Source organism: Cydia splendana, chromosome 15, assembly GCF_910591565.1.
Source record: "Cydia splendana chromosome 15, ilCydSple1.2, whole genome shotgun sequence".
Classification (NCBI taxonomy): domain Eukaryota; kingdom Metazoa; phylum Arthropoda; class Insecta; order Lepidoptera; family Tortricidae; genus Cydia; species Cydia splendana.
Window position 1 is genome coordinate 4,585,356 of NC_085974.1, and position 14,020 is coordinate 4,599,375.

Genomic DNA, 14,020 nt, shown 5'->3' on the forward strand with positions numbered 1-14,020 from the left:
ATTGTCGTTACGCCTCTAGGTATACCTACTGGGAACACTACGGCACCGGCGTAGCGAGATGACTCCATAGCAGAGTAAAAAAAAGAATTGGGTAAATTAGAAACACTCGTTCAGAAACACTTATCATAAAATTACTTCTGGCCTTTACGTAGACATCTTGCAATTTATAACAACACTCATTACTACCTAGCTACCTACGCGTCTGTCGTCCATTTCGTAAAACCCATTATGTAACTCCTACTGTCTCCTCCATATTATTATATTGTTATGTATATCGTAAAACCCATTATTTCTAATGATTTACAGCATTTTTGCAACAGTTCGAGCAAGAACAACAGTATATCTCGGAGTTTAGCCATTTTTCATTAACTAATGAAAATGCTTAGATTTTATGGGATGTATTTATGAACCAAGTTTGGCAATAAAGGGTTTGTTTCTTACAAACTTGGGTTATGCTTTCTCAATTGTGGTGATTAGTTTGCGGGAGTTTTTTGAACAGATGTCAATTAAAGGAAAGAGTGGATGAGAAAGTTGGAAAGGGAAATTCTAAATAATGTTTTTACCGAATGCAAAAAGTAGAAAGTTCTCAATTCGTCGAAATCGGGATGTTTCCCTACTTTTCGAAGACGACTGGACCGATTTAGTTTTTTTTTATTCGAAAGAATGCACTTTCGAGTCGGCCTTCTTCTTCTTTATTATAATATGCAAATGTTTGCAATTTTGATCTTCAAATTAATGGAAGTATTTTGTTAGTAATTCGTATATTTCCTGGAAAGTAGTCACACGAAGAGAAGTCATCATCACCATCATCATCGTCAGCCTACTCTCGTCCACTGCTGGACATAGGCCTCCCCTATTGCACGTCATTGAGCACGATTTTTGAAGATGCATTTTTGAAGAAGATGGATTTGAGATTTGATTTTCGAAAAGAAGTACATAGTACTAATTGTAATTGAACGTAAACCACTACTCAGTGGTTGACTGATGAAAACAAAATAATGTTAACTGTCAATTATTTAACACTCAAACTGCAACACAGGATTCATTATATTGATGATATCCACATTGATTCGAATCCAACTCTCTGTGATGGGAACATACGTATTTATTTAAAGACACATAAGTGTGTGTATCAGGTGATCATCGCAGTAAACCGCAGAACTAGCCAAGATTTATGCGCCAAGTTGCGGCGCAGGTGGCGAGCTAAGTTCGCTATTTACTACCGAATAAACATTGCTAACAATGCAAGTTTGCACTTTATGTGAGCGGGGGGTCTTGGGTGTAATATGAAACAACGTAATCTTGTGTATTGCTTTTATTTTACTTTTAAAAATGATGTTGTGAACATTGAGTTGTAGGTACGTACCGTTTTACAGTGGTAGCACATTATTGTGGCTTATAAAAACAATCATTTGTATCGAAAATTAATAAATACTTCCAAAGCGGACCTGCCACTGTCTGATACTTACCTACCTAATACATTAAAAAAGCAGGCATATCTTATTTTTATGGTTCATTAAAACAATACTTATAAACACTACACTTACATATAAAAAGTAATTGTTATCAAAATGTAAAGACTGTATGTTCCATGATTCTAAGTGATAACTAAATACAAACTAGTTATCCTGCCGCTACATTCGCTATAACATATTTCTATCAAAGCACGTAGAATGTTGCACGCTGTTACAGGATTTTAGCTAAACGCTAAACCTAATTATAAACTAATACTAACTACGAATATACATTAGCTATAACAAGTCCTTGGTGCGTACGTTCCGCCGCACGGCGTTGTTGAAGCCCTCCCGGTACTGGTAGAACACGCTGCTCGACGATATCACGTCGGGAACAGCATCTGCGTACCGAAAAAAATTTGGTATACAGTCTTGGTAGCGAACTATTTATATAATTACTTTAAAATTGCATAGCGTCGGTTTCACTACATTAGAATCATGGGCAACGTATCAGAATAATAGGTTTTGCTACGAGAAAGCAGGAATCTAGGTTGTTAAAATCATTAGCACCTGTTGTTAAAGCCATCATGTCATTTCTCATACTCTGAAAGTGGCTCATTGTTTACCTAACGAAGCGCGTTGAAAGTTATACGTCGAAAAGAGTCTAAAGCACAAACTGCGGCCAGAAAGCTGGGCGTCCTAAATAAGGTGAAGCGATACTTCACACCTGGACAGCTTCTAACACTTTACAAAGCTCAAGTCCGGTCGTGTATGGAGTATTGCAGCCACCTGTGGGATGGCTCGGCTAAATACCAACTCGCCGCTTTGGACTCAGTGGAGCGCAGAGCCAGGAGGATGATTGGCGACAAGAAGCTAACGGCTAAGCTTCAGTCTTTGGCCCATCGGCGGAAAGTCGCCAGCCTGTCGGTATTCTACAGGTTGCACTTCGGGGAGTGTGCCCAAGAGCTACACGAGCTTATTCCACCGTCCCCATTCTACCATCGGACTTTTAGACGCACGGCCGGTTTCCATCCTTACTTGGTAGATATTCCACCAATTCGCACGAAGCGCTTTGCTTCTACTTTCCTTATGCGCACTGCCAAGGAATGGAATTCCTTGCCGGCGTCTATATTTCCGTGTTCTTATAACCCGGCAACCTTCAAATCAAGAGTGAACAGGCACCTTCTGGGCGAGCTCGCTCCATCGTAGGCCACGTCTACGCCTCGGCTAGTCTGTGGCCATGAGTAAGCCCATTCATAATAATAATAAAAAAAAAACGTTTTGGCCCTAGGGCGTTTTACTTGTTACTTTCCAAGTACTTTTTTTTTCCATTTCACATAACGCTAATTGTTATGCCTGGTTTTGCTTTTATTAAACGTTTTTTTAGATTACCTAAATTTTCACTCAACTGACTACTTATTATAATTCTTTATAAAATTCAAACAATAACGATTGTTACGCTATTAACTAATTACTAAAACGCCAATCAAATATTCAAACGTAACTTTATTTATACGTTCCCATTCCGCAATATGTAACGCATATGTAAAGCGTGTAGCAGATGCCGCCGCCGCGTTTATATCAATTATACGGGGTTCTAAGCTGCACTAATGTTGCAATAACGGCGAGTGATAATTCAGCCTAATCGAAACTAATGCTGTGTTGTTTATGCTTTTATGAGCGTGGAGACATTGCGGTACAATGTATTGTTATGAATACACAGCGGAACCTCGATAACGCGAATCAAAAGGATAACGCTAATAAGTTCAGCAGCAGAAACTGGTAGAGAATGCCTTCTGGCATTAAGTTCGCCTTTTGTAGAATTTTTACTGTGCAGTAAAGTTTAAATAAATAAATAAGTTCATGTTAACGAGGTTTCGTCTTATAGAGAGTATCGACTTAGAGAGGTCCTTATGAGTAGTTTTTATTCATCTTAAAGAGGTTCCGAATTACAGAGGTAAAACGAATGAACAATTCGTATTAGAGAGGGAACTATACAAACGCGTAAAGGACAGACTTATTATTTTCTTCGGAGTACAGAGGTTTGTAAGTAATGTACTGGATAACCGTGAAGGGAATCGGTATTTACTTCGTCTTATTGAGGTTAGTTGAGGCTTTTGTTGTTCAGTGTTTTTGAAATAATCGGTAGTACCTTACAAAATATTACGTTAAACAGTCTGTAAACTGCAGTTGGTACCAAATACTTGGTACTACATAAATGTATTTCCATATGTATAAAGTCCGAAAACCCATTTTTGATTATTTCTATCTGTCTTGTCTTATGGTCCATATATTCCCTAGTGCAGCGGTCGGCAACCAGCGGCCCGCGGGCCGCATGCGGCCCGCGAACCTCTCACTTGCGGCCCGCGAGGCTCCCTGGTTATTTTCTATGTAATATTGACAAATGACAATGTCTGATAAAGTCATAAATATTAACAAAGTGCGGCCCGCGTCCACTTCGTTAACTGCTATGTGGCCCTTGGCTGCTAAAAGGTTGCCGACCGCTGCCCTAGTGTATGTGCTATTCTGTCCGGTGGACAAGACTGTTCAATATGTTTTCACTTGATTACAAAACAAAAGCGAAAAAGACCAGTGCCCTGTTTATCAATAGCTTGTAACTTGTAATACAAGTGGAAGTCCCTTTCTAACAAAAGCTGTCAAAAAGGGACTTCCACTTGTATTACAAGTTACAAGCTTTTGATAAACAGGGCACTGGTAGCTGATTACAAAACATAGAATGTTATCTAAAATGTTCAAAAGAGACTAATAGTATATCAAACATAAAGTAGTTCATAAGAAAACTACCTATCCACCAACAACACGAATCATCTACATATCCTCTCAGCAAACCGAAAATAAAGCAGACTCACACAGCAAATTAATTTCAACTAAAACCTATAACAATAAAGTCCAATTTCGCCTGCGTTTCCCATTACACTCGCAGTATGGATGGTTATGTATAAAGTCATATAAAACGCCATTCGGAGTGTTTGCGCTAGTTAATTACTCCATTGTGCGCTAGATGTCGTTACATAATGCATATTCTTTATTAACATACGCTTCATTATTCCCTGTGTTAGCTTTAAGTGCTTCCCGGTGATAGAGAATAGGTTAATTTTAACCTAGTAAATACCTAGGTAAATGACGCCTTTGATACGAATTTGTAATAGGATCGGGTAAAAACATTATAAATGTTTGAGATACCTACTTAACATTTTCATTCCAGGTAGATAAATATTTTTAGGGTAATTTCCCTTGAAAATATTTTTTTAAAGTGAGTCGCACGACAACATATTGACATTGCCGGCCTAGGCCGGCAAAATGAGCACTAGCTAAGCCTGAGGTGTATGTATGTCACGTACACGCCACCTGCCCTAGCAGCTCATAGAATTTTTTGATTGATCTTTGCTATTTCTGCACATTTTTAAGCACTTTCCATACCTTAGTGAGAAAAGGGACCGTAAACCTATCCGGTAGGTATATCTCTACATGACTGTTGATCCCTAATTTCTCTGTCTCTATTATAACTATAACACTCGGTTAAACCCTTGAAACTACGCTAATCATCACACATCCATTACAATAAACAGTGGAATCAAACAGCAAAGTCGATTTCCCGGCCGCCCGCGGCGGGGGAGCGGAGCCGAGCTCGGAACAATTAATTTATACGCCGGCTCGTTATAACTTCGTCTCATTGTACAGTGAGACTATTTGATTTGGGACTTTTTAATCAACTGGGAGCCCGATGAGATTTCCGAATTTGAAATGTGCTGAGCGGGCTTCAATTGTTTTTATTGTAGACTTATTTGAGAATTAAAAAGTGATTAGTGTGTGCACTAACTGAATATACATTTTTGCCTTTCTCGTCAGATGTAATTGTTAGGAATTGGTAGTGTGATAAAGGTACAAATTCAGTAACATTTTCACTAGATAAGCACGAGGCGATACAGCTGTAGAACTTAACACATTCACTGCCAGCGAGCCGCTGGGCGAGTTCACCGTTCGTAGGCGTTTTTGCTACATACGGGTTTTCCCGTATGCTAGCAAGAGCTACGCTCGCAGCGCGTAGCTCTTGCTAGCACTGAATGTGTTAATAGATTTTATAATATTATTGGATCGGTATCGTGTTGTCGATCGGAACCTGCAATTCGTTTTTTTTTTGTTTAGGACAATGTCCGTTTTGTTTCCTTCCACTTTGACTTTGTTAGAATTAGAAAGTATCAAAACGTAAAGCACATATTACCAACGGGGTTAATGTAGACATTGTATTAAGGTTTCATCTTACACCACACACCAATGCCTAGGCATCCCCCGCCAAGTATAATGAGCTCCCGAATCGGATTTAAATATTAAATATCAATTCCGACTGTACGCGCCAGAAACAATATAAATGTAGACGCCGAGTGAATTTACATTCAATCCCATTACGAATCGCGTTGAGATTATTAACCAGTCACCTTAACGATGGGGGGTGGTGGGGGTATTGCTGCTAATTTAAAGAGGACTATATCCGTGGGAATTAAAGGGGTTTTGTGACGTTTTAAAATGGGAATGGCTAGGAATAAGGCTTGGCGCAGATACGATTATGTACTTATAGGAATTTGTAGATTGTAAAGGCTTGGTTTTAAGAGGCTATTTTGAAGTCAGGAAAATTTGACGATGGTGAGTAATCGTTATGGTCCCTGTACATAAATAAGTAACATAATCAGAACAGATAACCATGCCGATGGAGCCTCTCTGCGTGGGGTACTTAGTTCCTCGTATCTACTTCACAAAACTCAGCTTTGTGACCTTGCACTCTAATACGCGCGCAAACGCGTTACTGGCCTGAATTAGCTATGAATCGTTTATCTGTTATTTTGACTTAAGGTGTAGCGGACCAATTTCGACTGAGTAATTTCAACTAATCGAAATATCTTCCACGTTTTACATTATTAACTAGAGTGCCATATATGTCCAGATAGCGAAAAAGATGTGTTATGTGTGACTCTAGTTAATAATGTAAAACATGGAAGATATTTCGATTAGTTGAAATTATGCCGCAGTCGAAATTGTCCCGCTGCACATTATGTATTTGTAAGACAGGGATAAAACATAATTTAACTAAATTAGGCCCGTAAAGTTTAATGAATAAGGGGTAATTATCTAACTTGGTTATAGTAAAATCGACGTGTCATTTCGCACTTCAATTGTTTTACGCAGCTAACATATTACATTTTTTGAAAACGGATTATTGACGGCAAATAGGTATGGCCCGACGGCAAAGTTGGTCTTCAAATTGGTTGCAGATCCGATCCGATGTACTTACTTACGGTACATCGCTATACATGCATAACGCTATTTATCTCACACACAGTGTGATAACCGCGTTATACCTCAAAAACAATTCCCAATCTATTAAGCCACGATCGGCGAATCGGCGGGCTCAGGTGCGCGAGTCGGCGTCGGCGCGCCAATGAATATTAACAACCCTTTCGCTGCCGTAATTGAGAATAATAGGCGGACGTGCGACGGAGATTAACGTTATGTGATAAAGACGGTTGCGGGGACCGACTGCTATGTGGATTATGAATTTACGACAATTTCGGTAGGTATATGAAATGTTGGAGGATTAAAACTTTTTTGAAGGTAACGGTAAACGTTTTTAAGGGCGTTTTGTTCACTATACTCTGTTTCTTTAGGTATTTAAATAAAAATAAACCGAATCTACCCTCAAATGGCTCCTTATGCCAGTTGAGTGTAGATGAAAACGGGGTCCCTTTGTTTGACATAATTATTGAAAGTCATACTGTAATGATAGTCAGATTATCATTAGTCATAATTCTGAAATCGTTAACTTTTCAGGATTTTCGTAGGGTTATCCTATTGATAGGTTAGGTTAGGTTAGGTTTGTTTTATGGCAATCCTGAAAAGTTACGCGTTTCTGAGAAAAACCAAATTATGACTAACGAAAATGTGGTTAACAATACATTATGACATAAAACTTTATGGGAAACAATAGAGACCCGATGAAAACATTTCACGATCAAATAATGTAGGTTAAAGTCAGGTCGTTCAGTGACTGATCCAGGCGGTTTTGTATTTGGTTGGTTAACCAATAAATGTTATAACTACCCGAAAATGTACAAATTGTTTATTTACTTTTATTTATATACCAAAAGACACAGACTAGGTATAGTGAACAGCGACCATCTTACGAAAAAACTGTTTGAAGATGAGTTTGTGGTGAAAAAAAGGCACTAAAACATGAACATTTCTTTACAGGACATTGCATAAAATTTTAAATCACTCATAAATTGAGGAAATACGTTTACGAGTTACAGCGTTTAAATATTGTAGTAAATATCTATTATTAACCTCTAATGTCTTGAATACTTGAATACCATTCGAAGAAATTGAACTCATTTATAAAGAGACTCACCTGATCTTTGCACCTGAGACAATGGGACTATGCGCCCGAAGAAATCCTTGTGTACCTGCAATAAATATCATAATTATTAATCTAACATTTACTTAATGAACCTAAATATGAGGAGTGAAAAGGATAGACAAAAATATATCTAGAGTCGGACCGAGAAAAGTCCGCAGCGGATTTGATAGCCCACGCAGTGCAAGTGTCATTTATACGTCATAATTTCATAGAAGTTTGACGTTTAAAATAACACGTGCACTGCGTGGGCTATCAAATCCGCTGCAGACTTTTCATGGACTGACTCTATGCAAGAACACGATACAATATAGTTTTTGATTGCTACAAAAGAGAACGGTAACTGGTACTGAACGGCTATTCTCAACAATTGTTGTATAGGTACTATTAGAAGTATTAGAACAAATTAAATTATTTTCAGAAAATATTTTAATTTGTTTTTATTTCAAGTAGAAACACTACTATATCAATTATAAACTGAAATAAATGTCATATACTAAGAAAAAGTGACCAAGGCCTCCAGTGCCTGCCGCGATAGCAGAGGACGCTGCCGGCCTAGCCAAGGTTACAATCGCTATCGCTTCGACAACGAAAAGCATTATGTCTCTCTATCTCTATCACTTTTCCATATTAGTGTGAGTGACAGTTGCGTTTCGATCGCTACGGAGCGTAAGCGATTGGCATCTTGGCTACGCGGCCTGGTTCGATTCCTGGGGCCTCCAGTGCCTTGGTCACTTTTTCCTAGTATATGACATTTATTTCAGTTGTCAATTGTTGTGTTTAAACTACTTTAAAGAAGCGAGCGCCACACGGACTTCGTAAAACCTTTTCATGAAGTCTGCGGATAGCAGTCTATGGCTAAAGGTACAGCCCTAAAGAACTCAACACGCCTCACAGCCAAGCACCACTCGCCGCGACACTAACCGCGGCCGCTAACAACTTGACACTAACGACGTGACACTAATGACATCGCGACTAACGACATCGGCGTGACGACTCCGCTAATTGTAGACGCAGGCGCCGCGGGCGTTGCGCGCCGGCGTGCTTGAGGTTATGTTTTTCTATTTTATATGTAAGTAGAAAAGTACGGTTACTATTACACATTTTTATTTGTAGGTACATTAGGTACAACTGCTGTCTCTTATTACATTTGAACGTTAAGATACGTCAATTAATAGATCTTGCGTTATGGATTAGATGTGTCCGTGTCAAAAGTGACGTTTTTGTTTGAACAAATGTCACATTTGACACTGACATAGATTTAGATTTCTATATTTCAAGATGAAAATTACACTATAAATTTGCTACATTCGTCAAAATTATGTTTATCTTCTCATCATGATCGTCAAAAATTACATTATAAATTTAAAATAAAAAATAATAGATTAGATTTAGATTTCTTAGATTAATTTATTAATATGAAATAAGATTAATTGTGTCTCCCAATAAGGATCGTGATCGTGATTTGTACATGACAAAGAAAAACATGTCAAAAAAAATATCTAATATCATATCTAATCCATATCGATTCTAGATCTATCTTAAAGTTCGAATCGGGTCGTAAGATTTTCAAAGGTCAATTAGAATTTAAAAGTAATGAAAATAAGCAATTATTTTTAAATGGTGACAAAAAACCAATACGAATATTTATCAGGTTCGACTTCGAATCTCTAACTCGCTATACTAGAGTTCTTTATAACAAAATTCTTAAATCGAATGCAGTGGAATCTCATTTCTCGCAGACATGTGTCTACGCAATGCAGTGCTACGTGCCGTAGCGGAGCCTCGTAGCATCGTAGCAAGGAGCGTAGCCCGATGAGAATTCACCGAGAAAGACGGGGATTTATTACGTTACTGCGTTATGATATCAATGTTGAAATGTTCGGAGCAATAACCTTGCTGCATCAGAATAAAGTTAATAAATTTATTTTAAAAGATATAGTTAACGAAATACCAAGTAGTATTAAGGTGAATAATTCCACCAAAGATATAAAGGACTGGTAAAAACAGTCCATATTCTCTATCAACGATTGTTATCTTGCCTAGGCCCCCAGGTCTTGAACAAATATTAAGCCGAAGCTCGGTCTGGCTTTGCTGGTATTTTAACGGTTCGCCACTGGTAGGTACAGTCAACTGTAAAAATATGGGTGCAGAAATTATATTATATGGGACATATTTTTGAATAAATTGGCTACACCCATATTTTTACAGTTGGCTGTACATAATTAGGTTATACATGTATATAATCCTTAAAAAATTCTTATTTCCCCCATTATAATCTAGATCGTACGAAACAAATCCCATCGAGATCGGTAACTAGTGTATCGGGATGCGAAATTGATAGGCAAACAGTATCAGCGGCGGACGGCGGCAATATGAAACCAATTACTAGTTTGTTAGAGGCGCCGAGCACCCACAATACTATACGGGGTTGGTGCAAGGTAAGAGCGAGTACCGTAAGGGCTTATTTGGACGACGCGAGAACCTGCATGCGAGTTTCATTACAATGCGGGTTTTGATCGGTCGGTTGAATTGGACGTAACCAACAGTCCGCAATGTAACTAAAATCGCATGCGAGTTCGCGCGCCATCTAAATCAGCCCTTAAGGACCGAGCGCGTTGAAGGGAAGGGAGGGAAGGAAGGGAAGGGACTAAGGTGCATCCACACCGCAGTTAACTTTTGTGGGGCAACACTCTGCAACAGACCGTAATTAGGTAAGTTACCTAAGGGTCGATACAGACGGACTGCAATTTGTATGGGAATTGCACGCCGATAGCAAGCCAACTGCAACGTCGACCGGTCCTAATGCTACCGTGGTGCACATAGTTGCTCCGCAAAATTTAACTGCGGTACGGTTGCACCTTTATGTAACTTAAATTGAAAATTATAATGTTGACAGAGATATTTCAAAAAAATATTAATTAAAAGCTAAGTAGCGGCCTACACAAAAAATCCTATCACGGTACTGACGTTTAAATCAAATCGGTATAATATCACTGGTGCATCCCATTATCGTCTGATTAAAACGGTTGTTATTATAGCTAGTAGCTACGCGATAATGCAGATTCGATTTTCTATAAAACTCAACAATGTATCAAAATATATAATCATTTATTTCGCACGAAATCGCAGCCGCTTACACTCTACACCACGCGTCAACCTCGTTCCAGCGCAATATTTCCGATTACGCGGGTAGGCGGGCGGTAAATCGCGACATCTACCCGCATAAACACAATTTCGCACTCATAAAAGTTACCGCGCGACGCCGCGATGATATGCTCGATCAAAATGAAGGTGTATTGTGGGATTACTTGGAAACTTTATTATGGGTTGGGCAAATCGCGTTGGAAAGAAAGATGTATTGTGAAGATTTGTTTTTGGGGGTGTTCTGTACCTAGTAGTCTTTACCTAGCTTCGCACGGAATGCGGCTGTAGCAGTGCCACCGATAGCCAAGGTAATGGTTTTGATATTAATATATATCATCGATTTTTCGGATTTCAATGATTAAGGTGTTTTGTCAACGTATTTATGAATAAGAGGGTTTATCTTTTGATATGCCGGATCGCAAGCGGGTACCTACTACATACTGCCCGATTCGAACTTTAAGATACGTCAAATATTACGCTTCGGATTCTTTTCAATTTCTGACGCCATCATCTATGACAATGGGCATAGTGCCCTTGCACTTGTATTATGTTCTCATTTGTCTCCTAAACCTACCATATAAAAACCGGGCAAGTGCGAGTCGAACTCGCGCACGAAGGGTTCCGTACCATAATGCAAAAAAAAAAGAAAAAAAAGCAAACAAAAAACGGTCACCCATCCAAGTACTGACCACTCCCGACGTTGCTTAACTTTGGTCAAAAATCACGTTTGTTGTATGGGAGCCCCATTTAAATCTTTATTTTATTCTGTTTTTAGTATTTGTTGTTATAGCGGCAACAGAAATACATCATCTGTGAAAATTTCAACTGTCTAGCTATCACGGTTCGTGAGATACAGCCTGGTGACAGACGGACGGACGGACGGACGGACGGACGGACGGACGGACGGACGGACGGACGGACGGACGGACGGACGAACGGACGGACAGTGAAGTCTTAGTAATAGGGTCCCGTTTTACCCTTTGGGTACGGAACCCTAAAAAGGCTCCAGAATTGCATTACGCGCACTCCCCAATGCCCGCCGCTCGTAAACTCAACCGCTCTATTTACGAGAGCTGGCAAATAGATACCCGCCTAGTTCCAACTGTGAACAATGAAAAATGACCGGCGGGAAATTGCTCGCGATACGGTGGGGCCGCATTCGGGCTTGGAGTGGGGAAAGGGTAATTTTATATTTGTAGTTTTGGCCATCATCAATTGTGATTGTGCGTGAAAGGATTAGTTGTAATGATAGCAGTCGCTCAAATACTGATTCCATCTTGAAGATGTTGGAATATAGCCCGTAAATCTGGTGGATAGTAAAAGTACCTCTTTTACTATCCACATTAACAGTGCCATTTTTATTGGAGTTCATGTTGGTGTCGTTGGTGAGAGTTTGAGGTACCTAAAATACTTTTTTTCCATTCGAGCGATTTACGTTGCTTTTCAGTTGTTGTTTGTTGTTGCGCGAACTCGCATGCGATTTTTAGTTACATTGCGGACCATTGAGCTCACATCAATTCAGCCGACCGATCAAATAACGCAATGTATTGAAACTCGCATACGAGTTCTCTTACCGTCTAAGGGCTGATTTAGACGGCGCGCGTACTCGCATGCGATTTTAGTTACATTGCGGACTGTTGGTTACGTCCAATTCAACCGACCGATCAAAACCCGCAATGTAATGAAACTCGCATGCGAGTTCTCGCATCGTCTAAATCAGCCCTAAATGAGGCCTTACTCAATGTGTTCCATTGACTCATTTGACCACACAAAGGCGGCCGCCTTCAACTTCTGGGGTTAAAGTATTGACCAAATTTAATCAAATTGTCAATGTTTTCAATTAGGTATTTATAGGCTCTTTCATTTCGATAAAGTTTGAAGGAGAAATCAAATGCTTCTAATAAATTTTGTAGGCTTACATGACGCCAACAACGCGATTGTTTTAAAACTCCTTGCAATAAGTCAGCTAAATATACTTGTTCGATCACTGTGGTATATATTACACACATGTTAACAAAACCCAAACCCTAATTAGCAAAATCAACAGCAACTTTACTTAAAAAAGTCGTCAAATCCTCACTCGTTATTACCGACATGTTAAACGAAACCCTTATTAGCCGCACGACTACACTAGGTATCTGTTCCAATTGGGCCGTAATTCTCATAAAACAAGCAGCCTGCGGCCCTGCGTCGTCGCGCACTCTATTTTCCTATTTGCGCGGCAGATTGGTTCTGATTGTATTGTTTGTGGGCGGGACCCCGCAGGTCTGTAGATACCCTACCCCTACCCTGGTGCACCCGGCCGGAAAAATGTTATCCGCTCCTGAAATATGTTTGTGATAAATATTTGAAAGTATGGATTGATTTCGAGTACAGGTTTTGTAATGCCAGTTCAGAGTTCCTCTGGCTATAGTCTGTATCTTTGGGTATTTAAAAAAGAGTAAACAAAATCTACCCTCAAATGGCTCCTTAAGCCAGTTGAAGGTAGATGAAAACATCACATGATCAAAAAGTCAGGTCGTTCAGTGACAGATCCAGGTGGTTTTGTATTTGGTCGGTTAACCAATAAATGTTATAACTACCCGAAAATGTACCAATTGTTTGTTTACTTTTATTTAAATACCTAAAGATACAGAGTATAGTACTGATACTATTTTGAATAACACTTTGTTACTTACTATCAAAGCCAATTCCATCATATTTACATAGAATAAATAGAATATCACATAGAATAGAAAGAACGTACACTGACATCGGAATGATATTGAATGATGTCAGTAAGTTATCACGCGTCGCGCTCGATACACGTACGAACAAGTACAAGCGAAATGCAAGATAACTGAATAACATTTAGATGTCATTGTGATAATAAGTGTACGTTTGAATTTACCTGGTTTTTACAACAGAAATCTTGTACTTTTAGTATTTATTACGATATTTAATAAATAAAAAGCTCATTGCGGTAAATAACGTTCCGCCCCTGGTATGTATT

The 14,020-nt window shown here is 39.1% G+C and overlaps 1 protein-coding gene across 1 annotated transcript in view; it reads right to left on the reverse strand.

The window, feature by feature from the left end:
* Nucleotides 1–1,300: 1,300 nt before the first annotated feature.
* The window catches only part of LOC134797471 (chromosome transmission fidelity protein 18 homolog), a 55,697-nt gene continuing 42,977 nt past the window's right edge, over nucleotides 1,301–14,020 (reverse strand). Inside the window, exons 17-18 of the mRNA XM_063769705.1 lie at nucleotides 7,876–7,930; nucleotides 1,301–1,855 (exon numbers count right to left, since the gene is read on the reverse strand). Coding sequence (XP_063625775.1) covers nucleotides 1,752–1,855; nucleotides 7,876–7,930 — 159 coding nt within the window. The 3' untranslated portion in view covers nucleotides 1,301–1,751. The remainder of the gene's footprint in view (nucleotides 1,856–7,875; nucleotides 7,931–14,020) is intronic.